This window comes from Pseudophryne corroboree, unplaced genomic scaffold, assembly GCF_028390025.1.
Source record: "Pseudophryne corroboree isolate aPseCor3 unplaced genomic scaffold, aPseCor3.hap2 scaffold_1081, whole genome shotgun sequence".
NCBI classification, from domain to species: Eukaryota; Metazoa; Chordata; class Amphibia; order Anura; family Myobatrachidae; genus Pseudophryne; species Pseudophryne corroboree.
This window is the reverse complement of record NW_026967707.1, coordinates 131,815-158,799: the sequence shown is the minus strand read 5'-3', so window position 1 is coordinate 158,799 and position 26,985 is coordinate 131,815. Positions and strand designations below refer to the sequence as shown.

At 46.3% G+C, this 26,985-nt stretch overlaps 1 protein-coding gene across 1 annotated transcript in view; it reads left to right on the top strand.

The window, feature by feature from the left end:
- LOC134988562 (zinc finger protein 3 homolog) overlaps positions 1-26,985 on the top strand; it is a 42,905-nt gene that overhangs the window by 6,441 nt on the left and 9,479 nt on the right. The window contains exons 2-4 of the mRNA XM_063950559.1: positions 8,312-8,390; positions 8,510-8,607; positions 8,766-9,984. Coding sequence (XP_063806629.1) covers positions 8,357-8,390; positions 8,510-8,607; positions 8,766-9,984 — 1,351 coding nt within the window. The 5' untranslated portion in view covers positions 8,312-8,356. The remainder of the gene's footprint in view (positions 1-8,311; positions 8,391-8,509; positions 8,608-8,765; positions 9,985-26,985) is intronic.

The following is a 26,985-nucleotide window of genomic DNA, read 5'->3' as shown; positions in this document are numbered from 1 at the left end:
AGCCAGGCAGAAAAATCTTCTAGAAATTATTGTTTAGGTTGCCCAGGAGGGCGATAGATAGCTGCAACACCCAGAGAGAAGGAAGTGAAAATCCTGATAGAGTGATCTTCAAATGATGTGAATGCGAGTGATGGAACCTGAGGTAGAACAGTGTATGTCAAAAGTTGGGACAGTAAGATTCCAACCCCACCACCTTTACAATTACCAGGCCTGGGGGGGTGAAGTGGAAACCACCGTGTGACAGTGCACGTGTCTGATTGTGTGAGCCAGGTTTCTGTTATAGCCAGCAGATTAAAGTTGTGAGATATGAAGAGGTCATGGATGGATGTTAATTTGTTACAAACAGAGCGTGCATTCCATAAGCCACATTTTAGTGACTTGGAGGGGGATGGAAGACGTGATATTTATGAGGTTAGATGGAGTTCTATGTTGTTTTGAGACAGCTGAGTGTGAGAGGGACAGGTGACTGGGGCCTGGATTTGGTGATATGGCACCAGCTAATAAAAGCAGAACACTGAGATAAATATTGGTGGATGTTTGCGAGCGTTTATTCTGGTGGCCAATTGTGGTTGTCAAAGTACTTGCAGAGAAGTAAGTATAAAGCTCATGAGTGGTTAGAAGAGGAGAGTGGAGAATAGAAGCTGTAATGTGCACAGAGGGGTGAGTTTTAGGGTGAGTGGAGAATGTGTTACATTTGGTGAGAATTTAATGAATTGAAATAAGAAACAGTAGTGTGATGAACATGCTGTGGTCGTTTGTGAGATCATTTTGGGTTAAGTGGTTTAAGTAAGTTACCTTTCCTTGTTGGTGCTCAATGTTTGTTCAGCTGTTTTTTTAACTGTTTGGATAACACACTTCTTAATTCCACACTTATTAAATTCCCCAGCAAGCTGACCCCTTGACACAGTGACATCGGGGGACGTGTCTGGGTGATGACTGGTGTTTCTGTATAATGTCCCTTTCCCAGCAGTCACCTCTCCAGTCATCACCCAGACACATCCCCTGGTGTTACTGTATAATGCCCCATTCACAGCAGTCACCTCTCCAGTCATCACCCAGACACATCCCCTGGTGCTACTGTATAATGTCCCATTCCCAGCAGTCACCTCTCCAGTCATCACCCAGACACCTCTCCTGGTGTTACTGTGTAATGTCCCATTCCCAGCAGTCACCTCTCCAGTCATCACCCAGACACATACCCCGGTGTTACTGTATAATGTCCCATTCCCAGCAGTCACCTCTCCAGTCATTACCCAGACACGTCCCCTGGTGTTACTGTATAATGTCCCATTCCCAGCGGTCACCTCTCCAATCATCACCCAGACACATCCCCCGGTGTTACTGTATAATGCCCTATTCCCAGCATTTACTTCCACAGTCATCACCCGGACACATCCCCTGATGTTTCTGTATAATGTCCCTTTCCCAGCAGTCACCTCTCCAGTCATCACCCAGACACATCCCCTGGTGTTACTGTATAATGCCCTATTCCCAGCAGTCACCTCTCCAGTCATCACCCAGACACATCCCCCGGAGTTACTGTATAATGTCCCATTCCCAGCCGTCACCTCTCCAGTCATCACCCAGACACATCCCCCGGTGTTACTGTATAATGTCCCATTCCCAGCAGTCACCTCTCCAGTCATCACCCAGACACGTCCCCTGGTGTTACTGTACAATGCCCCATTCCCAGCAGTCACCTCTCCAGTCATCACCCAGACATGTCCCCTGGTGCTACTGTATAATGTCCCATTCCCAGCCGTCACCTCTCCAGTCATCACCCAGACACATCCCCCGGTGTTACTGTATAATGTCCCATTCCCAGCAGTCACCTCTCCAGTCATCACCCAGACACATCCCCTGATGTTTCTGTATAATGTCCCTTTGCCAGCAGTCACCTCTCCAGTCATCACCCAGACACATCCCCTGGTGTTACTGTATAATGCCCCATTCCCAGCAGTCACCTCTCCAGTCATCACCCAGACACATCCCCTGGTGTTACTGTATAATGCCCCATTCCCAGCAGTCACTTCCACAGTCATCACCCGGACACATCCCCTGGTGTTACTGTATAATGCCCCATTCCCAATTCCCAGCAGTCACCTCTCCAGTCATCACCCAGACACATCCCCTGGTGTTACTGTATAATGTCCCATTCCCAGTAGTCACCTCTCCAGTCATCACCCAGACACGTCCCCTGGTGTTACTGTATAATGCCCCATTCCCAGCAGTCACCTCTCCAGTCATCACCCAGACATGCCCCCTGGTGTTACTGTATAATATCCCATTCCCACCAGGGGATGTGTCCGGGTGATGACTGGAGAGGTGACTGCTGGGAATGGGGCATTATACAGTAACACAAGGGGATGTGTCTGGGTGATGACTGGAGAGGTGACTGCTGGGAATGGGACATTATATAGAAACACCGGGGGAGGTGTCTGGGTGATGACTGGAGAGGTGACTGCTGGGAATGGGGCATTATACAGTAACACCGGGGGATGTGTCTGGGTGATGACTGGGGAGGTAACTGCCGTGAATGGGTCATTATACAGTAACACCGGGGAACGTGTCTGGGTGATGACTGGAGAGTAGACTGCCGGGAATGAGACATTATACAGTAACACCAGGGGATGTGTCCGGGTGATGACTGGAGAGGTGACTGCTGGGAATGGGGCATTATACAGTAACACCAGGGGATGTGTCTGGGTGATGACTGGAGAGGTGACTGCTGGGAAAGGGACATTATACAGAAACACCAGGGGATGTGTCCGGGTGATGACTGTGGAAGTGACTGCTGGGAATTGGGCATTATACAGTAACACCAGGTGATGTGTCTGGGTGATGACTGGAGAGGTGACTGCTGGGAAAGGGACATTATACAGAAACACCAGGGGATGTGTCCGGGTGATGACTGTGGAAGTAAATGCTGGTAATAGGGCATTATACAGTAACACCGGGGGATGTGTCTGGGTGATGACTGGATAGGTGACTGCTGGGAAAGGGACATTATACAGAAACACCAGGGGATGTGTCCGGATGATGACTGTGGAAGTGACTGCTGGGAATAGGGCATTATACAGTAACACCAGGGGATGTGTCTGGGTGATGACTTGAGAGGTGACTGCTGGGAAAGGGACATTATACAGAAACACCAGGGGATGTGTCCAGGTGATGACTGTGGAAGTAAATGCTGGGAATAGGGCATTATACAGTAACACCGGGGGATGTGTCTGGGTGATGACTGGAGAGGTGACTGCTGGGAATGGGACATTGTACAGTAACACCAGGGGACGTGTCTGGGTGATGACTGGAGAGGTGACTGCTGGGAATGGGACATTATACAGTAACACCGGGGTATGTGTCTGGGTGATGACTGGAGAGGTGACTGCTGGGAATGGGACATTATACAGTAACACAGAGGGACGTGTCTGGGTGATGATTGGAGAGGTGACTGCTGGGAATGGGGCATTATATAGAAACACCGGGGGAGGTGTCTGGGTGATGACTGGAGAGGTGACTGCTGGGAATGGGGCATTATACAGTAACACCGGGGGATGTGTCTGGGTGATGACTGGAGATGTGACTGCTGGGAATGGGTCATTATACAGTAACACCGGGGAACGTGTCTGGGTGATGACTGGAGAGTAGACTGCCGGGAATGAGACATTGGCCCTCATTCCGAGTTGTTCGCTCAGAGTTTTTCATCGCATCGCAGTGAGAATTCTCTTAGTGCGCATGCGCAATGTTCGCACTGCGACTGCGCCAAGTAACTGTACTATGAAGAAAGTAAGTTTACTCACGGCTTTTTCATCGCTCCGACGTTCGCATTGTGATTGACAGGAAATGGGTGTTACTGGGCGGAAACACGGCGTTTTAGGGGCGTGTGGCTGAAAACGCTACCGTTTCCGGAAAAAACGCAGGAGTGGCCGGAGAAACGGTGGGAGTGCCTGGGCGAACGCTGGGTGTGTTTGTGACGTCAGCCAGGAACGACAAGCACTGAACTGATCGCACAGGCAGAGTAAGTCTGAAGCTACTCTAAAACTGCTAAGTCGTTTGTGATCGCAATATTGCGCATACATCGGTCGCACATTTAAGAAGCTAAGATTCACTCCCAGTAGGCGGCGGCTTAGCGTGTGTAACTCTGCTACATTCGCCTTGCGAGCGATCAACTCGGAATGAGGGCCATTATACAGTAACACCAGGGGATGTGTCCGGGTGATGACTGGAGAGGTGACTGCTGGGAAAGGGACATTATACAGAAACACCAGGGGATGTGTCCGGGTGATGACTGTGGAAGTAAATGCTGGTAATAGGGCATTATACAGTAACACCGGGGGATGTGTCTGGGTGATGACTGGATAGGTGACTGCTGGGAAAGGGACATTATACAGAAACACCAGGGGATGTGTCCGGATGATGACTGTGGAAGTGACTGCTGGGAATAGGGCATTATACAGTAACACCAGGGGATGTGTCTGGGTGATGACTTGAGAGGTGACTGCTGGGAAAGGGACATTATACAGAAACACCAGGGGATGTGTCCAGGTGATGACTGTGGAAGTAAATGCTGGGAATAGGGCATTATACAGTAACACCGGGGGATGTGTCTGGGTGATGACTGGAGAGGTGACTGCTGGGAATGGGACATTGTACAGTAACACCAGGGGACGTGTCTGGGTGATGACTGGAGAGGTGACTGCTGGGAATGGGACATTATACAGTAACACCGGGGTATGTGTCTGGGTGATGACTGGAGAGGTGACTGCTGGGAATGGGACATTATACAGTAACACAGAGGGACGTGTCTGGGTGATGATTGGAGAGGTGACTGCTGGGAATGGGGCATTATATAGAAACACCGGGGGAGGTGTCTGGGTGATGACTGGAGAGGTGACTGCTGGGAATGGGGCATTATACAGTAACACCGGGGGATGTGTCTGGGTGATGACTGGAGATGTGACTGCTGGGAATGGGTCATTATACAGTAACACCGGGGAACGTGTCTGGGTGATGACTGGAGAGTAGACTGCCGGGAATGAGACATTGGCCCTCATTCCGAGTTGTTCGCTCAGAGTTTTTCATCGCATCGCAGTGAGAATTCTCTTAGTGCGCATGCGCAATGTTCGCACTGCGACTGCGCCAAGTAACTGTACTATGAAGAAAGTAAGTTTACTCACGGCTTTTTCATCGCTCCGACGTTCGCATTGTGATTGACAGGAAATGGGTGTTACTGGGCGGAAACACGGCGTTTTAGGGGCGTGTGGCTGAAAACGCTACCGTTTCCGGAAAAAACGCAGGAGTGGCCGGAGAAACGGTGGGAGTGCCTGGGCGAACGCTGGGTGTGTTTGTGACGTCAGCCAGGAACGACAAGCACTGAACTGATCGCACAGGCAGAGTAAGTCTGAAGCTACTCTAAAACTGCTAAGTCGTTTGTGATCGCAATATTGCGCATACATCGGTCGCACATTTAAGAAGCTAAGATTCACTCCCAGTAGGCGGCGGCTTAGCGTGTGTAACTCTGCTACATTCGCCTTGCGAGCGATCAACTCGGAATGAGGGCCATTATACAGTAACACCAGGGGATGTGTCCGGGTGATGACTGGAGAGGTGACTGCTGGGAATGGGACATTATACAGTAACACCAGGGGATGTGTCCGGGTGATGACTGGAGAGGTGACTGCTGGGAATGGGACATTATACAGTAACACCAGGAGACGTGTCTGGGTGATGACTGGAGAGGTGACTGCTGGGGATGGAACATTATACAGTAACACCAGGGGATGTGTCTGGGTGATGACTGGAGAGGTGACTGCTGTGAATGGGGCATTATACAGTAATACCAGGGGATGTGTCTGGGTGATGACTGGAGAGGTGACTGCTGGGAAAGGGGAATGGGGCATTATACAGTAACACAAGGGGATGTGTCTGGGTGATGACTGGAGAGGTGACTGCTGGGAATGGGACATTATATAGAAACACCGGGGGAGGTGTCTGGGTGATGACTGGAGAGGTGACTGCTGGGAATGGGGTCTTATACAGTAACACCGGGGGATGTGTCTGGGTGATGACTGGGGAGGTAACTGCAGTGAATGGGTCATTATACAGTAACACCGGGGAACGTGTCTGGGTGATGACTGGAGAGTAGACTGCCGGGAATGAGACATTATACAGTAACACCAGGGGATGTGTCCGGGTGATGACTGGAGAGGTGACTGCTGGGAATGGGGCATTATACAGTAACACCAGGGGATGTGTCTGGGTGATGACTGGAGAGGTGACTGCTGGGAATGGGGCCTTATACAGTAACACCGGGGGATGTGTCTGGGTGATGACTGGGGAGGTAACTGCAGTGAATGGGTCATTATACAGTAACACCGGGGAACGTGTCTGGGTGATGACTGGAGAGTAGACTGCCGGGAATGAGACATTATACAGTAACACCAGGGGATGTGTCCGGGTGATGACTGGAGAGGTGACTGCTGGGAATGGGGCATTATACAGTAACACCAGGGGATGTGTCTGGGTGATGACTGGAGAGGTGACTGCTGTGAATGGGGCATTATACAGTAACACGGGGGGATGTGTCTGGGTGATGACTGGAGAGGTGACTGCTGGGAATGGGACATTATACAGTAACACCAGGAGACGTGTCAGGGTGATGACTGGAGAGGTGACTGCTGGGAATGGGACATTATTCAGTAACACCAGGGGATTTGTCTGGGTGATGACTGGATAGGTGACTGCTGGGAAAGGGACATTATACAGAAACACCAGGGGATGTGTCCGGGTGATGACTGTGGAAGTGACTGCTGGGAATTGGGCATTATACAGTAACACCAGGTGATGTGTCTGGGTGATGACTGGAGAGGTGACTGCTGGGAAAGGGACATTATACAGAAACACCAGGGGATGTGTCCGGGTAATGACTGTGGAAGTAAATGCTGGTAATAGGGCATTATACAGTAACACCGGGGGATGTGTCTTGGTGATGACTGGATAGGTGACTGCTGGGAAAGGGACATTATACAGTAACACCGGGGGATGTGTCTGGGTGATGACTGGAGAGGTGACTGCTGGGAATGGGACATTGTACAGTAACACCAGGGGACGTGTCTGGGTGATGACTGGAGAGGTGACTGCTGGGAATGGGACATTATACAGTAACACCGGGGGATGTGTCTGGGTGACGACTGGAGAGTAGACTGCCGGGAATGAGACATTATACAGTAACACCAGGGAATGTGTCCGGGTGATGACTGGAGAGGTGACTGCTGGGAATGGGGCATTATACAGTAACACCGGGGGATGTGTCTGGGTGATGACTGGAGAGGTGACTGCTGGGAATGGGACATTATACAGTAACACAGAGGGACGTGTCTGGGTGATGATTGGAGAGGTGACTGCTGGGAATGGGACATTATACAGTAACACCGGGAGAGGTGTCTAGGTGATGACTGGAGAGGTGACTGCTGGGAATGGGGCATTATACAGTAACACCGTGGGATGTGTCTGGGTGATGACTGGGGAGTTAACTGCCGTGAATGGGTCATTATGCAGTAACACCGGGGAACGTGTCTGGGTGATGACTGGAGAGTAGACTGCCGGGAATGAGACATTATACAGTAACACCAGGGGATGTGTCCGGGTGATGACTGCAGAGGTGACTGCTGGGAAAGGGACATTATACAGTAACACGGGTGATGTGTCTGGGTGATGACTGGAGAGGTGAGTGCTGGGAATGGGGCATTATACAGTAACACCAGGGGACGTGTCTGGGTGATGACTGGAGAGGTGACTGCTGGGAAGGGGACATTATACAGTAACACCAGGGGATGTGTCTGGGTGATGAGTGGAGAGGTGACTGCTGGGAAGGGGACATTATACAGTAACACCAGGGGATGTGTCTGGGTGATGACTGGAGAGGTGACTGCTGGGAATGGAACATTATACAGTAACACCAGGGGACGTGTCTGAGTGATGACTGGAGAGGTGACTGCTAGGAATGGGACATTATACAGTAACACCAGGGTATGTGTCTGGGTGATGACTGGAGAGGTGACTGCTGGTAATGGGGCATTATACAGTAACACCAGGGTATGTGTCTGGGTGATGACTGGAGAGGTGACTGCTGGGAATGGGGCATTATACAGTAACACCAGGGGACGTGTCTGGGTGATGACTGGAGAGGTGACTGCTGGGAATGGGACATTATTCAGTTACACCAGGGGATGTGTCTGGGTGATGACTGTGTCACTGTTTGTGTCAGGTTCCTATAAGGTGTCAAGATGTCACTGTCTATGTCTCCATGCAGAAGGGGGAGCATATAGAGGAACACAGGGGTCTGTACAAGGACGTGATGATGGAGAATCACCGGCCCCTCACATCACTGGGTAAGAGGAGACTGTCATGTATTGTATAGGGGAGAGCAGGTATGGGGGCCCCCTATATACACACATCACCTGATAATCACATATATACACTGTACTCGGTCACTGTGTGTCTCCTACAGATGGGCCCAGTAACAGAGATACCCCAGAGAGATGTCCCCGTCCTCTGTATTCCGAGGATTGTACAGAGGAGAATCACAGGATCCCACAGGAGGATCAGGTAGGTGGGATTTAGGGTCTCCCCAATATACCAAAGTGACTGTCACTATATGATCTGTAGAGGAGCTGTGTGTATTATACACTGATATTATACTGTTTCACCTCAGTTTAATCTAACACTATGCAAATGCCATTTTATTTGTTTTTTGGGTTATTTAGGAAGAACGTCTGTCTGATATAAAGTCAGAAGATGTAGAGGGAGAAGAAGAGACGTATGTGACTGATATGAAGGGAGAAGAAGAGACGTATGTGGCTGATATAAAGGCAGAAGATACAGAGGGAGAAGAAGAAACGTATGTGACTGATATGAAGGCAGAAGATACAGAGGGAGAAGAAGAGACGTATGTGACTGATCTAAAGGCAGAAGATATAGAGGGAGAAGAAGAGACGTATGTGACTGATATGAAGGGAGAAGAAGAGACGTATGTGACTGATATAAAGGCAGAAGGTACAGAGGGAGAAGTAGAGACGTATGTGACTGATATAAAGGCAGAAGATACAGAGGGAGAAGAAGAGACGTATGTGACTGATATGAAGGCAGAAGATACAGAGGGAGAAGAAGAGACGTATGTGACTGATATAAAGGTAGAAGATATAGAGGGAGAAGAAGAGACGTATGTGGCTGATATAAAGGCAGAAGATACAGAGGGAGAAGAAGAAACGTATGTGACTGATATGAAGGCAGAAGATATAGAGGGAGAAGAAGAGACGTATGTGACTGATCTAAAGGCAGAAGATATAGAGGGAGAAGAAGAGACGTATGTGACTGATATGAAGGGAGAAGAAGAGACGTATGTGACTGATATAAAGGCAGAAGATACAGAGGGAGAAGAAGAGACGTATGTGACTGATATAAAGGCAGAAGATACAGAGGGAGAAGAAGAGACGTATGTGACTGATATGAAGGCAGAAGATATAGAGGGAGAAGAAGAGACGTATGTGACTGATATAAAGGCAGAAGATACAGAGGGAGAAGAAGAGACGTATGTGACTGATATAAAGTTAGAAGATATAGAGGGAGAAGAAGAGACGTATGTGACTGATATAAAGGCAGAAGATACAGAGGGAGAAGAAGAGACGTATGTGACTGATATAAAGGCAGAAGATACAGAGGGAGAAGAAGAGACGTATGTGACTGATATAAAGTTAGAAGATATAGAGGGAGAAGAAGAGACGTATGTGACTGATATAAAGGCAGAAGATACAGAGGGAGAAGAAGAGACGTATGTGACTGATATAAAGGCAGAAGATATGGAGGGAGAAGAAGAGACGTATGTGACTGATATAAAGGCAGAAGATACAGAGGGAGAAGAAGACACGTATGTGAGGGGTGATCAGCAGTGTAAGGAGGAGGAGATCCCTACAGATATCAGCACAGGTGAGTAATAAACACTTATTACAGAAGTCACATATTCTCATTGCTCAGTCACTACAGCAATCTCTTATCCTACACCTTCCTCCGCCATCAGCCCTGTTCTCAGTTGGGTGTTTATAACACAAGGCTATCCATGACAAATATCACATGTAGAGAGATATTACACACAACAGTATAATGTTATTAAAAATAACACGCAGAAGTTTATTGTTAGTGATTATATATAAATGTGTATATATGTATGTATGTATATAATATAATTAGTATTGTTTTTGTGGAGTTCCCAATTTATATGCATTTTGTTAGATGATACAGTTATGATATATTTCCTGCTATACAGTAGATCTGAGATCACCAAATACAATTCGTATAAGATTGAGAAATAAAAGGAAATTTGAATCTAGAACTTCAAGTAAAACAGATTAAAAGCTTAACACAAGTACACATCTGTATAAACATAAGACAAGCGTTTTGCACTTGTTGTTATCCTTGCATGGGCGTGCTTGTTCTTATTCACTCCAATTCACTCTAAATCCAAATTGCGTGTCTACCAACGCGTTTCGTCAATAGTGACTTCTTCAGGGGTGTTTTCTGTTAAAGGCTTTATTCTCAAATATCAGTTGTGTAGACTTGAAATAATTGTGTAACCTTCAGACAGTAATTGTGGACTTGTTCATGATGAACACATTCCTAATTACTTGTGAATAATAGTTCCTGCTCTGTGCAGTTCTGAGGTTATGACTTTAGGGAATGTAATGGCCAGATCCAATATTGCTCAATCTAAGGTCTCGCAGTAGCCTTACTACATACATTAATGTGTCTTGCATTACTATTTTAACTAACAATAATAAACAGTGGAGTTTTAGTTCATGTATTGCTCAGTGCATTTAAGTCTGCAGCCCCTGACAAGGGACCCCACTATACTGCAGGTCCTACTCTATGGCTCAAAATAATTACCATAAAAACAGCTATCGCATTAGTGTTAACCTTTATGTATGCTCTCAGCGGCGGAACAGTGGCCGAAAGGCTTGGATTGGTTTTCAGAGCACCAGTCTGATGTGCCACATCTCACGTGGCCCTCCAATTCACCAGATCTGGGACTGTGGGACTGTTTGGCTGGGTCCGGCATTGTACTGTTGGAGCAGTTCCTGATGGGTTTGTAACGATTGGTGGTTGCTAGATGCCCTAAATGCCTGTGGTCCCGATTTGTCATGATCTGCTTTCGCCCACTGTTCCGCCGCTGAGATTCTTGGGGGTATATGCAATTGCTGTCAAATTCCCGAAATTGGTGAAAAACTGGACTTTTTCGCCAAAAAAAATAATTAGTCAATGCAGTTCAGTACTTTCCGTCAAAAAAACGGACTTTCAAAATTCAACTTTTTGAAATTCGACTTTTGACAAATTCGACTTTTTTGCATTGATACAAATGCTGCAATTCGACCAAAGTATATTCAATTGAAGTTTGCAAATTCGACAACAGTGCTTTTAGACAGTAAATTCGTCATTTTCAATCCGCCACACTTTGGTGGGTGAAACTAATAAAAAAAAATTGAAACTTTTTTTTTTGTGTTTATTTTTTGGGTAATAGCGTATTTATTTATATTAGAAAGGATTAGGTACTTGGTTTGTCTCTTTTGGAGGCACAAGTATTTTTTATATATTTAAAAAAAAAAATTTTTTAAGATGGGATGGCAAAATCCCGGAAAAAATTGGCGTGGGGTCCCCCCTCCAAAGCATAACCAGCCTCGGGCTCTTCGAGCCGGTCCTGGTTCTAAAAATCCGGGGGGAAAATTGACAGGGGAACCCCCGTATTTTTAAAACCAGCACCGGGCTCTGCGCCTGGTGCTGGTGCAAAAAATACGGGGGACAAAAAGAGTAAGGGTCCCCCGTATTTTTTACACCAGCATCGGGCTCCACTAGCTGGACAGATAATGCCACAGCCGGGGGTCACTTTTATACGGTGCCCTGCGGCCGTGGCATTAAATATCCAACTAGTCACCCCTGGCCGGGGTACCCTGGGGGAGTGGGGACCCCTTCAATCAAGGGGTCAGCCACCCAAGGGCCAGGGGTGAAGCCCGAGGCTGCCCCCCCCCCCCATCCGCGGGACTGTCGAATCCGTTTTCCATTGAATATGGTGAATTTCTGCAACCACTTGCCGAAATTGGACAGTCGAATTGTGTCGAATTTAAAAACGGCGATAATTTGCCGCGATTCACCGCTAATTGCATATTACCCCTTGGTGTCCATGCTTCTTCCACTGTAGCTGGATACTACTCACTGTCTACAAGGGATCATCAACAAACAAATTCCGGTCTCGGCCAAAACCAATGGCTCCCTTTTGCCAGTTGCATCACGTGCACGACCCATGGTTTCATCTGAAAAAGAAACAATATCTCAACAAATTTGCATTGTATCAATACCTCAGACATTCACAATGATCATCCAGTAGTTGTAGTGTCACCATCTACACGCATGTGCACGTCAGTTTTTGTTTGGTGCGGCAGGAGCCAGACCACGGTCAGAGGGCTGCTGTTTTTTAGCAGCCATAAGTTTTCTTATTTCTCTTACGTCCTAGAGTATGCTGGGGTCACTTCAGAACCATGGGGTATAGACGGATTTTCAGGAGACATGGGCACTTTAAGACTTTTCCAGAGTGAGTGTGAACTGGCTCCTCCCTCTATGCCTCTCCTCCAGACCTCAGTTTAGAATCTGTGCCCAGGCAGACTGGATGCACTCCAGGGGAGCTCTACTGAGTTTCTCGGGAAAAGACTTATGTTAGGTTTTTTATTTTCAGGGAGCACTGCTGGCAACAGTCTCCCTGCTTCGTGGGACCTAGGGGAGGAAGTAGAAACCAACTTCTGTGAGTTTCATGGCTCTGCTTCTAAGCTGACAGGACACCATTAGCTCCTGAGGATTACAGAACGCTAGCTGCGGCTATGTGCTCACTCCCACAGCCTGCTGTCACCCCCCTTACAGCGCCAGAAGTCAGAAGACAGGTGAGTGTAAGAGGAAAAAGACTCTTCAACATCGGGATGGCTAGAAAGGTACTGCGCAGCGGGGGGGGGGGGGGGGGGGGGACGCTGCGCGCCATGCTCCCACACACACAGGCACTGCAGGGTGCAGGGGGGGAGGGGGCGCCCTGGGCAGCATGAACCCTTATAGGACTGGCAGATTAGGGGCATAAGTTGCTGCGGCACAGTTCTACCTCCGCCAGTATAAACATGAGTCTCTCTAAGTCTGAGTGAAAGCGCGCCATTACGGGGGCGGGGCTTCTTCCTCAGACAGACAGCACACTGCTCAGCGCCATTTTCTCTCCCTCCAAGCTGCAGAGAAGACCGCTGGTCCTCTTCCACTGCTGAAACAAGTATCAGGGTGCAAAATGGGGGGGGGGGGGCGCAGTGAAATTTGGTGCTATGTACATTGTGTAATTATAAAAGCGCTGCAGCTCTGTTGGCATTTTGTGTTTCACAGACAATTTATTACTGTCGCTGAGTTGTGAGCTGGCAATTCCTTCTGTATCCCTCTGACAGATTTTACTGTGGGTCTGTCCCCTATAAGCCCCGGAGTGTCTGTGGTGTGGTTGTACACGTGTGTGACATGTCTGAGGCAGGGAGCTCTTCCCCTGAGGAAGCCATTATGGGGACACAGAGTGGTAATGTGGTGGCGCTACCGGCACACCATGAGCCTGAATGGGTGAAAGAATTACGTGATAGTGTGAGTCATATCAGTAAGAGATTGGATAAGTCTGAGTCTCATGCAGAAACTTGGAGAAAGTCTGTGGAAGATGTGATTTGTCAAAACTCTGTGTTTTCATCCACAGGGGATCCCTCTGGGTCCCATAAGAGGTCATTTGCTCAGGTTATACAGACTGACACCGACACAGACGCTGATTCCTATGTGGACACTGGTGATTCCAGGGCAATAGATCCAAAATTAGCTAAAAACATTCAGTACATGATTGTGGCTATAAAGGAGGTGTTAGAGGTTACGGAGATCCCTTCTTTCAAAGATAGAAAAGTAGATCCAAAGTGCGCAATAAATGTTACAGTGGGCAGCCGTCACACAAAAAAAGGGAACACCATATCCCTATGGTACAATGCAAACAAAAAAAGATTTTTTGTGTGTGCATAGGCGCCTTTGTAACAAAGATGAGAGTAGTGTAAAATAACAGTTTTATTGACACAATATTGACATAAAAACATAGACAGGATCACAGAATGAACATATATATTGCACTAGTCCCAAATAAGATTTCTCACCCTCTATATGAATTTGCGGTGGGCAGATGGCTTTCTCAGCAAAAAAGCAATCAGTTCCCAGTGTGGTTCAGATGGCACCACCGCAAAAAGCTTTTGTCTTTAGAAGGCTGAGTAGGGAATCCAATCAGTGCATTCACAATAGGGTATCCATATCGTCCAACCGACGCGTTTTGGAGCATACAACTCCTTTTTCAAGCTTGGATGATATGGATCACAACAAAATGGATATTTATACCCTTACTAATTGATACAATCTTTCAATTATTCTCATTTCTCATTTCCGGATTCGCCGACCGGAAGTGACGCATGCGCTTCATCCATCACTTCCGTTTGCGTCCCAATATCGCTATATCTTTATAGTGTATATAAAATATATAAAATATAATGTCCTCAGCATTTCTGAATAACACATCCACCTGATACTTATTTCATAGCAAAATTCACGGTTGCGGGAGCGAAAACAAAACCTTCTTCCGTTTTCGCTGACCGGAAGTGACGCATGCGTTCCACCGCTGCGTTCCATATGGCGGCCATTTTAGAATTTCTTTGTATATCCGTGCTGGAGACATCTAAACTTCTATCTCAAAAGTTCTTAATAAAACATCCCCTATATTCAATATATTAACATATATCTACCAAAAGTGTCCCAAAAGGAAACTCAGCAATTAAAAAGGGAAAGGCTTCCAACTTCTCTTGCCGGATGTGACGTATGCGTTCCACCGCTGCGTTCCACATGACGGCCATTTGTAAATTCCACTTTTGATTCATTTAAAAGGTGTTATACAGGAAAAAGGTTGAATCCACTGCCATATCTCCTCACCAAAACTTAGCCGTACTATATATTCCGGACCAGTCCATCCCTAATACCGGGAGATAGACATCCCAACATTCCAAATAAATCTTCATTCTAATGTAAGACTCAGAAAGAGAGAGAGAAAAAAAAAAACATTAAAAAGAGTCCCACATAAAATAGTTAAAATTACTCTAAAAACCATTTTAACTCAAAATCAAAATTATGTCCTTCAGGTTGTAAAGTATTTAAATTGTAAATCCACTTCATTTCACTCTGCGCAAGTTTTCTTTCTGTATTTTTATACTTCCTATTTCCCTTAATTAGTTGAATCCCAAGGAATCTTTTTATTCCCTTTTCACATTTGTTATGAACCACTGAAAAGTGTTCAGACAACGGATGGGTGCTAAGACCCTTCTTAATATTATAAATGTGTTCTGCTGTTCTTGTTTTAAGGCTTCTAGTAGTTTTGCCTATATATAATTTGCCGCAGTTACATTCTATAAGATAAATTACATTGCGTGAGTGGCAAGTAATAAATTCTCTTATTTTATACTTCTTGCCTTTTATTTCAAATTCAGTAATTTTTCTTTCTATTCCCTTTTTTGTAGTGGATTTACACATCAGACATGTTCCGCATCGATGAAATCCAACATTACGTTCACTCGCTCCTTTCTCGTTTTTTAGGGCACTTTGTACTAAAATATTTTTAAGAGAGGGTGCTTTTTTATATATGAATCTAGGTTGCTCGGGTAGGATATCACACAAGATAGGGTCATCCTTTAGGATTTTCCAATTTTTTCTGATGATACCTTCCACTTTCTTATGATGGGCTCCATATTTCGTAATATAGGCCCATTCATACCTAGTGTTCTTTGTTATAGGTTTAGTTTTTTCTTTTAACAACTCCTTTCTATCAATAATTTGTACTTTTTGCTGTGCAGTATCCAAAAGATTTTTTGGATATCCTTTTTGTTGGAATCGTGCAGTCATTTAGTTTGTTTGGTCAAGTAAAGTGCTTTCATTAGTGCAATTTCTTTTCAGTCTTTTAAACTGCCCCAATGGAATATTCTCCAACCTCCTCTTATGATGTTCACTCGATATTTCAATATAGGAGTTGGAATCCGTTGGTTTTCTATGAGTTTTAGTACATATTAATCCATCCTCTATATAAATAATCAAATCTAAAAAAACTAGAAAATCTGCACTTTTATTGAAAGTCAATTCAATATTAAAATGGTTTTGATTTAAAACTTCACAAAATTAATTAAGAGAGTCTCCCCCCCCCCTTGCCAGATAAAAAACACATCATCAATGAACCGCCATCAGCATACCAGGCCTGCCCCCATGATGGATGTATCAATAGTAGTTAATTCCCAATAAGACATAAATAAATTAGCATAACTGGGGGCAAACCTGGTGCCCATGGCGGTTCCCCTTATTTGAAGATAATAAGACCCATTAAAATAAAAATAATTGTTCTTAAGAATAAAATCAATGGACTCTAAAATAAAATCTTTAAGATCCTCTGAGTACTCACTAGTATTTAAAAAATGGGTAACAGCTTCTTTCCCCTTCTCCTATTCAATGATTGTGTACAGACTAGTGACATCAGCACTAATTAAAGTGCAGTTTTCATTCCAGGGGATAGCTTCTAATTTTCTTAAAACATCCCCTGTATCCTTTAGGAAAGAAGTGGTTTTACAAACTAAAGGCTGTAGGAAGAAATCTACCATTGCGGAAAGATTAGAGGTAATGCTATTCACCCCCGCAATAATAGGTCTCCCTGGTGGTTTAGTGGGATGCTTATGCACTTTTGGGAGAACATAAATAGGAGGAATAGCAGGGTCCTGTATACACACAAAATCCATTACGTTCTTAGTCAAAATACCTTTTTCATGAGCTTTATTTGTTAATTCAAGGAGTTTCTTAGTAATATTTTGGGTGGGGTCGCTCCTTAATTTTTTATATGTTTGTTGGTCTCCCAGTTGTCTATTGATCTCTTGTAGATAATCCTCTTTATTCAAAATTACAACCCCACCCCCCTTATCTGCCGGTTTTATGATGATATCCTCATTATTCCTTAGAGACTCAAGGGCAGAAAATTCCTTCCTAGTAAGGTTCCTCTTTTTAACATTAGTAAGTTTTTTGAGATCCTTAGTAACCATGGAATTAAAACAGTCTATGTTACCATTTTTGACGTGTTTAGGGTAGAATTTGGATTTTGGTTTAAAAGGGGTAAGAGCGTTTGTGGTAGAGGTTTCCTGATTCATATCACCTTTTTGTTTAAAAAACTTTTTTATACTGACCTTCCGAACAAACTTCTGGAGGTCTAGATACATCTCAAAAGAATTAATCTGAGATGTGGGAGCGAATTTTAATCCCTTTTCTAAAACTAATTGTTCATCTTCTGTCAGAGAATGGTCACTTAGGTTGAAGACTTTACCCTTTCCTTCTACCTCTCCTCCCAATTCGACTTGGATTTTCTTTTTCTTCTTTTGATGGATTTTTTAATAGTTTTTTTTACCTCCTCTTTTCCCCCTACGGGTCTTATTGACCACATCAGGGGCAACTATTTCCTTCTTGGTGTCCAAGGACCCCAGTTTAAAAAAGAAGGGGAGTTTATTCCTTGTTCTGTATGTTGGGGATCTCTCCTTAGTGGATTGAACCTGTTTCTAATAGGTACATTAAAATCCCTTTCTCTGTCTTCAAATCTTGGGTTTCTCCTCCATGTAGATTGATTCCTTTCTCTATACACATAAAAATTACCTCTTTACCTCAGCAGAAGGTTTACCTCTTTAAAGAAAAGAAAACTAATGTAACGTTTCCTCCTCATGAACTGAACACTCTCTTTGAGGGTGTCTGGGCAAACCCTGAAAAGAAGTGACAGATCCCCAAAATAATTCAGGCTTCTTATCCTTTCCCGGTAGAGGACAGGACAAAGTGGGAGTCACCCCCCGTTTTAGACAGGGCCCTGTCACGGTTAACAAAAAAGGTGATTCTCCCTGCACCTGGGATGGCTGCTCTCAAGGAGCCGGCAGAACGCAAGTTGGAGACTACATTAAAGTCTATTTATGTGGCCAGTGGGACACTACTCATGGCCTTCCATTGCCTGTGTGTGGGTGAGTAGTGCTATTGAAAAGTGGTCAGATAACTTGTCTTCTGAAATTGACAAAATAGATAGAGACAAGGTTCTCTTTACGTTGAGTCATATAAAAGACGCTGCAGCATACATGCGTGAAGCTATGAGAGATATTGGGCTCTTGGGATCAAGAGCATCTACCATGGCAGTCTCGGCACGGAGGGCGTTGTGGATTCGCCAGTGGAATGCTGACGCAGATTCCAAAAGAAATATGGAGTCTCTCCCGTATAATGGAGAAGCCTTGTTTGGTGATGGGCTAGATGCTTTAGTTTCTGCAGTTACCGCAGGTAAATCAACTTTTTTGCCTTATGCTCCTACGCTGGCAATGAAACCTCATCACTTTCAGATGCAGTCCTTTCGGCCCAATAGATACAAAAAGGCTAAAGGTTCCCCTTTCTTGGCAGGTAGAGGAAGGGGACGAGGAAAAAGGTCCTCAGCACGCCCAGGATCATAGGAGCAGAAATCACCTGCTTCTGCCAAGTCTACAACATGACGCTGGGGCTCCCTTGTGGGAGTCCGCTCGGGTGGGGGCACGTCTTCAGATTTTCAGTCAGTTCTGGGTTCATTCTGGCCTAGACCCGTGGGTCTTACAAATTGTGTCCCACAGGTACAAATTGGAGTTTCAAGACGTTCACCTGCGCCGCTTTTTCAAATCAATCTTACCAGTTTCTCTCCCCAACAGGGAGGTGGTAACTGCAGCAATACAAAAATTGTGCCAGGATCAAGTCATTGTCCTGGTTCCCCTCTCACAACAGGGAGAAGGTTTTTATTCAAGCCTCTTCGTAGTTCCGAAGCCGTACTGCTCGGTCAGACCAATCCTGAACCTAACATCTCTGAATCTATACCTGAAAAGGTTCAAATTCAAGATAGAATCTCTGAGAGCAGTGATCTCCAGTCTGGAGGAAGGGAATTTCATGGTATCCGTAGACATAAAAGATGCCTACTTACATGTTCCCATTTATCCTCCGCATCAAGCTTATCTGAGATTTGCGGTACAGGATTGTCATTACCAATTTCAGACGTTGCCGTTTGGACTCTCCACGGCACCGAGGGTCTTCACCAAGGTGATGGCGGAGATGAAGGTCCTCCTTCGTCAGAAAGGAGTCCTTCTAATTCCTTACCTGGACAATCTCCTAATAAAAGGGAGGTCCAGGGAACGGTTGGTGCAGAACATTGCACTCTCCCCGATAGTGCTTCAACAATACAGTTGGATCATAAACATTCCAAAATCACAATTGGAACCTACAACAAAGTTATCCTTTCTGGGAATGATTCTGGACACAGAAGTACAGAAGGTATTTCTTCCAGTGGAAAAGGCTCTGGAAATCCAGAAAATGGTCAAACAAATTTTGAAACCGACAAGAGTGTCAATTCATCAATGCATTTGGTTGTTGGGAAAGATGGTAGCGGCCTTCGAGGCCTTGCAGTTTGGCCGATTCCATACCAGGGTATTCCAGTGGGATCTGTTGGACAAGTGGTCCGGATCCCATCAACACATGCACCAGAGGATAATCCTGTCATCAAAAGCCAGAATTTTGCTCCTGTGGTGGCTATACAGTGCTCACCTACTGCAGGGTCACAGGTTCGGGATTCAGGACTGGGTCCTGGTAACCACGGATGCAAGTCTCCGAGGCTGGGGGGGCAGTCACATGGAGTAAGCTTCCAAGGAAGATGGTCAAGTCAGGAATCTTGTCTTCACATAAACGTTCTGTAGTTGAGAGCCATTTACAACGGCCTTCTACAAGCGGAGCATCTTCTTCAAGATCTACCCATACAGATCCAGTCCGACAATGTCACAGCAGTGGTGTACATAAACCGTCAGGGCAGAATGAAAAGCAGAGCGGCGATGGCAGAGGCGACAAGAATCCTCCTCTGGGCGGAAAAACATGCAAGCGCTCTGTCTGCAATTTTTCATTCCGGGAGTGGACAACTGGGAAGCAGACTTCCTCAGCAGACATTATCTCCATCCAGGAGAATGGGGCCTCCACCAACACATCTTCGCAGAGGTGGCAGATCTTTGGTGAGTCCCTCAAGTAGACATGATGGCATCTCGTCTCAACAAGAAGCTTCAGAGATATTATTCCAGGTCGAGAGACCCTCAAGCAATAGCAGTGGATGCACTGGTGACACAGTGGGTGTTTCAGTCGGTGTATGTCTTCCCTCCACTTCCACTGATTCCAAAAGTTCTCAAGATTGTAAGAAGAACAAGGGTTCGGGCGATCCTCATTGTCCCAAACTGGCCAAGGAGAGCTTGGTATCCAGAGCTTCAAGAGTTACTCACAAAAGATCCTCGACCTCTTCCTCTTCGCGAGGACCTGCTGCAGCAGGGGCCGTGCGTGTATCAAGACTTACCGTGGCTACGTTTGACGGCATGGCTGTTGAACGCCAGATCCTAGCCCGAAAGGGGATTCCAGAAGAAGTCATTCCCACTTTCATTCGGGCCAGGAAAAGAGTAACGTCTAAACATTACCACCGTATTTGAAGAAAATATGTATCTTGGAGTCAATCCAAGAAGGCTCCAACGGAAGAGTTTCACTTGGGACGTTTTTCTCCATTTTCTACAGGCAGTTGTGGATGCGGGTTACAAGTCATGAACCTTTTGTCTTTCAGAATTCACTCAGACTTCTCTCCTAGTCGTTTGTGTATGATTGAGGTCTCATTAAAACTGAATTCCTCTTTCTTCAGTGTATCGTTCTCGGTCATTGACCTCATTGCCTACCCCTCTACATCTTCGAGCCTAAGTCTTCAATCCATGAGTAAGAACTACATTCAGCCACCTTGTTTCCTTCCTTTGCCGATAGCTGCTCCCTCAGTCAATTATCAGTCATCAGATCCCCAACTCAAGCCAAGCGTGACATGGAAGAAGGGGAATTCCTGGTTTCTCTGGCTATTAAGGATGCGTATCTTCACATCCCAATATGGCCGCCTCTTCAGGCTTACCTCTTGTTTGCACTGCAGGACAGTCACTACCAGGTCCAGGCCTTGCCTTTTGGTCTATCAACTGCACTGAGGGTGTTATCAGGGGTGATGGCAGAGATGTTGCTACAACTCCGCAAGCAGGAAGTGAACATTGGGGGTAATTCTGAGTTGATCGCAGCAAGATTTTTTGTAGCAGTTGGGCAAAACCATGTGCACTGCAGGGTAGGCAGATATAACATGTGCAGAGAGAGTTAGATTTTGGTGTGGTGTGTTCAATCTGCAATCTAATTTGCAGTGTAAAAATTAAGCAGCCAGTATTTACCCTGCACAGAAACAAAATAACCCACCCAAATCTAACTCTCTCTGCACATGTTATATCTGCCTCCCCTGCAGTACAAATGGTTTTGCTTAACTGCTAAAAAATGTCCTGCTGCGATCAACTTGGAATTACCCCCCATTGTTCCATAGTTGGACAATCTCATAATAGCTATATTCAGAGCACAGTTGATGGAAAAGATCAGCCTTCAAACACGACTACTCACGGATCATGGGTGGATTCTCAATCTGCAGAAATCCCACCTAGAACCTACGCAGAGGCTTCAGTTCCTGGTAATGATACTGGAAACGGTGTCTCAGAAGGTGTTCCTTCCTATGGACAAGTCAAAGATAATTCAGACGATGGTATGTTCCATTTTGAAGCTGAACAAAATCTCGGTACATCTCTGCATACGCTTACTGGGAAAGATAATGGCCGCCTACGACGTATTTCGGTAAGGAAGATTCCATGCATGACCATTCCAGCTGGATCTGCTGGACAAATGGTCTGGGTCACCTCTGCACATACGCCAGATGATATGCCTTTCACCAAAGGCCAGGATTTCCCTCTTATGGTGGTTGCTGATCTCCCTCCTGGAGGGTCGACACTTCAAAATTCAGGATTGGATTCTGTTGACAACGGATGCAAGCCTCCATGGTTGGGGTGCAGTGACACTAGGGGGCTCGGTTCCAATGAAGGTGGTCTGACCAAGAGGCTTCCCTTCCGATAAAAGTTTTGGAACTCAGGGTGATTTACAATGCCTTTCTGGTGACCTCTTTTATATCCTTCAGTATCAGGCCATACAGGTATGGTCGGAAAATGCACCAACTGTGGCTTACATAAACCAACAAGGAGGTCCAAACAGCAGAACTGCAATGAGGGAGGTGTCACATATACTCCTCTGGGTGGCGTGGAATCCCAAGGCCATTTCCGCCATATTAATTCTGGGAGTAGACAATTGGGGAGCAGGCTTCCTCAGTAGACACGATCTGCACCTGGGGGAATGGGGCCTCTACCCGTAAGTGTTTCAGCAGATATTTCATCGGTGTGGCTACCCGCAAATCGACTTGTTGGTTTCTCAGCTTACCAAGAAGCTTCTGCGTTACTGTTCTGGGACGAGGGATCCACAGGCCGCAGCAGTGGACGCTCTGGCGACACCGTGGATTTACCGGTTGGTGTACTTGTTTCCTCCAGTTCCTGTAATTCCAAGAGTTCTTAAAGGACTTAAAGGGACAGGGTTCAGGCAATTCTGATTGCCCCAGACTGGCCCGGCAGGGCCTGGTATGTAGACATTCTAGCCTTATTACTCGTAGGCCCCTGGTCTCTGCCAATTGAGGATGATCGTCTTACACCAGGGACGTTCATCTATCCAGACTTACCACGGCTACGTTGGATGCAATGGAAGTATATTGGGAGGATTTTTGCCAGGAAAGAGATACCGGGCAAGGTTATCTCGACTATGCTCCAAGCCGGCCAGATGGTCGCATCGAAACATTACCATTGCATATGGAAGAAATGTGTCTCTTGGTGTGAGGGTCAACAGTATTCTGCTGTGGATTTTCATCTGGGACATTTCTTGCACTTCCTGCAGGCTGTTGTCTATGTGGGCCTACATTTAGGCCTTCACTTTTTTTCTTCCAGGGAAGTAGATTATAGTGGTACCATATAAATAGAAGGTAGTTTCACCTCCAGGCAAATGCTTCAATTTAGTGTAGTGACCCTGGTCCAGCGGTCAGGCCACTTATTTATATTAAACCTTATTGAAGGCAGAAGGCAAATCATGCGATGGCCACGCACCAGGATGCAAACTGGCAGTCATCTCCCTCCCCAATATCACCACTGGGCTCCAGTGACTGTGGGCAGCCCGTTCTGTCCCCAGCAATAGCGAGAGCTACGCACCTGTGTTACCTGGAGAGCAAGTACTCCTGTCTGAGCCAAAAGCGCCTTCAAGTCAGGTATCCGGAGCGTGCAGGAAAGTCTGGGCGCACATAGCCCCAGAATACAGCCCATGGCTTCATAGGCGTCACTAGGCTGCGGCAGTGAACGGTGCCCAGTTTGAGCGGAGCGAGCAGCTTTAGGGCAGTAGGAGTGGGGGGCTTAATAGATTAGGTCTTGGTCCCAGCGGCGGCTGAGAGCTATCAGGTAGGGTAGATAAGAAGCCACTTAGTGAGAAGAGCTCCAGAAAGCACGTCTGGATGGACTCGGGCCCCTCTTATTTATTATTTTATATACTAACAGGGGTGACAGGTGTGGTACATCCCTGCAAAGGCAGATCCAATCTCTTTCTCATCAGACTCTGCTGTCTTCCCTGCACTCTCACTCAGATGTTCACTGCTGCCAGTAGCACACGTATGAGAAGCAGAAGTATGGTGGCTGCTGTATAGATTCTGATACGTAATTCTCTGTATCATACTTACCGTACACACATCATCCTTATTACTATTGAGAGAATAGAGGTAAGACACTGATGATGGGGATGTAAAAATAGGATTTGAATTACCTACCAGTATATCCTTTTCTCGTAGTCTGTTGGGGATGCTGGGGTCCATTTAGTACCATGGGGTCTAGACGGGTTCTTTGGGACCCACTGGCACTTTAAGAGTTTAATAGTGTAGGCTGGCCCCTACCTCTATGCCCCTCCTACCAGACTCAGTCTAGAAACTGTGCCCGAGGAGACGGACATACTTCGAGAGAAGGAATTACACAGATAGTGGTGAGATACACACCAGCTCACGCATAACAAAAAGCCAAACTAACCAACGGCTGAACCAACAATACTGAACCAATTAACACTGCAGTAATACGAAGCACATGGCGGGCACCCAACATCCTCTACGGACTACGAGAATAGGATTTATCGGTAGGTAATTAAAATCCTATTTTCTCTTACGTCCTAGAGGATGCTGGGATCTATTTAGTATCATGGGGATGTACAAAAGCTCCCAGTACAGGAGTGAGAGTGCTGAGGTTCCTGCAGAACTGATTGACCAAACTTGAGGTCCTCAGAGGCCAACGTATAGAACTTGTAAAACTTAGCAAACGTGTTCGACCCTGACCAAGTAGCTGCTCGGCAAAGCTGAATAGCCGAGACACCCTGGGCAGCTGACCTGGAAGAACCCACTTTACGGGTAGAGTGGGCCTGAACAGATTTTGGAATTGGCAATCCTGCCGTGGATTAAGCATGCTGGATAGTAAGCCTGATCCAGCGTGAAATTGCCTGCTTAGAAGCAGGACACCCAATCTTGTTGGGATGATAAAGTACAAATAGTGCGTCCGACTTCCTGTGACGAGTTGTTCTCTTCACATAGATTTTCAAAGCCCGCACGACATCCAAGGACTTTGAGGTAATTGAGGTGTCAGTAGCCACTGGCACCACAATAGGTTGGTTGATATGAAAAGCCGACACAACCTTAGGGAGAAATTGCTGAAGCATTCTGAACTCAGCCCTATCCTCGTGGAAAATCGAGTAGGGGCTCTTGTGCGACAATGCCCCCAATTCTGACACACGTCTGGCAGAAGGCCAACAACGTGACCGCCTTCCAAGTAAGAAACTTTACGTCTACCTCCTGTAAAGGTTCGAACCAATCTGATTGCAGGAACTGCAGCACCACATTAAAATCCCAAGGTGCCATAGGAGGCACAAAGGGTGGTTGGATGTGCAGAACTCCTTTCAAGAAAGCCTGAACCTCAGGGATAGCCAATGTCACTCCTATTCATAGTATCTAAGTCCTCTTTTTTTTTTAAACCATTTTTTTTTTATTTACACCAAGAAAGACTGAAGAATCCACAATACATGATACAAAAAAGGTGGCATAATAAAATATGAATAACAGTCTTCATGGCGTCAGTTTTCCAATTATTTTGTATATAGTTAAACAGATAAGCAGAATTTCTCCCCAGATGGGGAGCATATATATGGAGAAAATAGGAGCATCAGTGGGTAGTGAGAAGGGGGGAGGGGGGGGGAACAAAGAAAAAGGGAGAGAAAAGGGACAACAGAACCGTTCTATGCTACAGTGGGAGCTGAACAGCTGACATAAAAATTGTATACGCTAATCATAAAATAAGCATACCTGCGGGTTGCGTAACAGTGCAGAAACAAACAGGAACTGGAAGTACGGGGCGGCGCCCGGAGGGAGGGCCCGAGTGCATCCCGTTCGGAGGTCGATGAGGTGGGGTCAGAGGCAAGGTTTGAATCTCAAATTGGGGTAGACATCGCGGATAACCAAGGGCCCCAAACTAGTTCAAATTTGTGGGGACAGTCATGCAGGTAATAAGTGATTTTTTCCATATTAGCTACGAACCAGATGTAGTTGTTCAGGGCAGGTATCGTGGGAGGGGCGGTGGTTTTCCAATTTTTGGCTATTAAAGATTTAGCCGCTACTAATATATGGGAAAATAATTTATTCAGTAGGGGGTCAAGGTCTGGGTGTGGACGGGCCAGTAGAAACATCCACGGGTCCAATGTGAGCTTAAGCCCCGCTAACGAGTTCAGTATGTCAAGTACTTTTTTCCAGTAGTTAACGATGCGCAGACAGGTCCACCAAATATGGAGGAGAGTACCACGTTGACCGCATCTCCGCCAGCAGACCGGGGTGGCAGAGGGGAACATCCGAGATAGTTTGTCTGGGGTATAATACCACCGATTATACAATTTATAGGATGTCTCCTTGAGTCGGGTAGAGATAGAACTTTTAGCGATGCCCTCCCGTACTTCCTCCCAACAGGTTTCGTCAGGGGGGGGGGGCCCAGGTCCCTCTCCCACTCCCGTTCGTGGCGGGTCTGCGGTCCAGAGGAGGTCTCAACCAACAAGATATATATTTGCGAGATTAGGCCTCTGCTTGTGGGTTTTGCAAGGCATAAAGACTCAAAGGGGGTAAGGTCCCGCTGGGCGTCGGCCTGAGGCAGGGAGAGGAGGAAATGACGAAGTTGGAAATATTCAAAGAAGGGAGGGGACAGTGAGGGGAATTTGGATTTAATACCGTCTATTGACATCCAATGGCCGTGTAGGGATAAGTCATGGACCACAAGGATCCGGGCATTAAACCAGGATGTGAACTTACGAGGAGGGACCCCAGCGGGCAAATCTGGGTTGTCCCAGAGGGGTGTAAGAGGGGAGTGTGAGGAGGATAAATGATATTTCGCAAGAGACTTGTGCCAGTTAGATAGGTGAAACTTAAGGGAGGGAGAGATGTCCCTGAGAGCCAGCAGGTGTGATTTGCCCAGGCCCCACAGCGAAGCCAGTGAACGGATTCCCATAGAAAATGCAGTAAGATCAACCCAGGCGATACAGCCGCGGGGTGCAAATGAGGCCACCATTTGGCTTAGATGGCTAGCCAGATAATAGAGTTTGACATCGGGAAATCCTCGACCTCCCGTGGAGCGGGGGAGCCGAAGCACGGTAAAGGCAATCCGTGGGGGTTTGTCGTTCCATACAAACTTCACAAATGAGGCCTGGGCATCTCTGAGGACCTTCTCTGGCACCTTCACAGGTAGGGTTTGGAAGAGATATAGAAGTTGTGGCATAACTGTCATTTTGAGGGCAATAATCCTACCCAGCCAGGATATGATTGTCAAA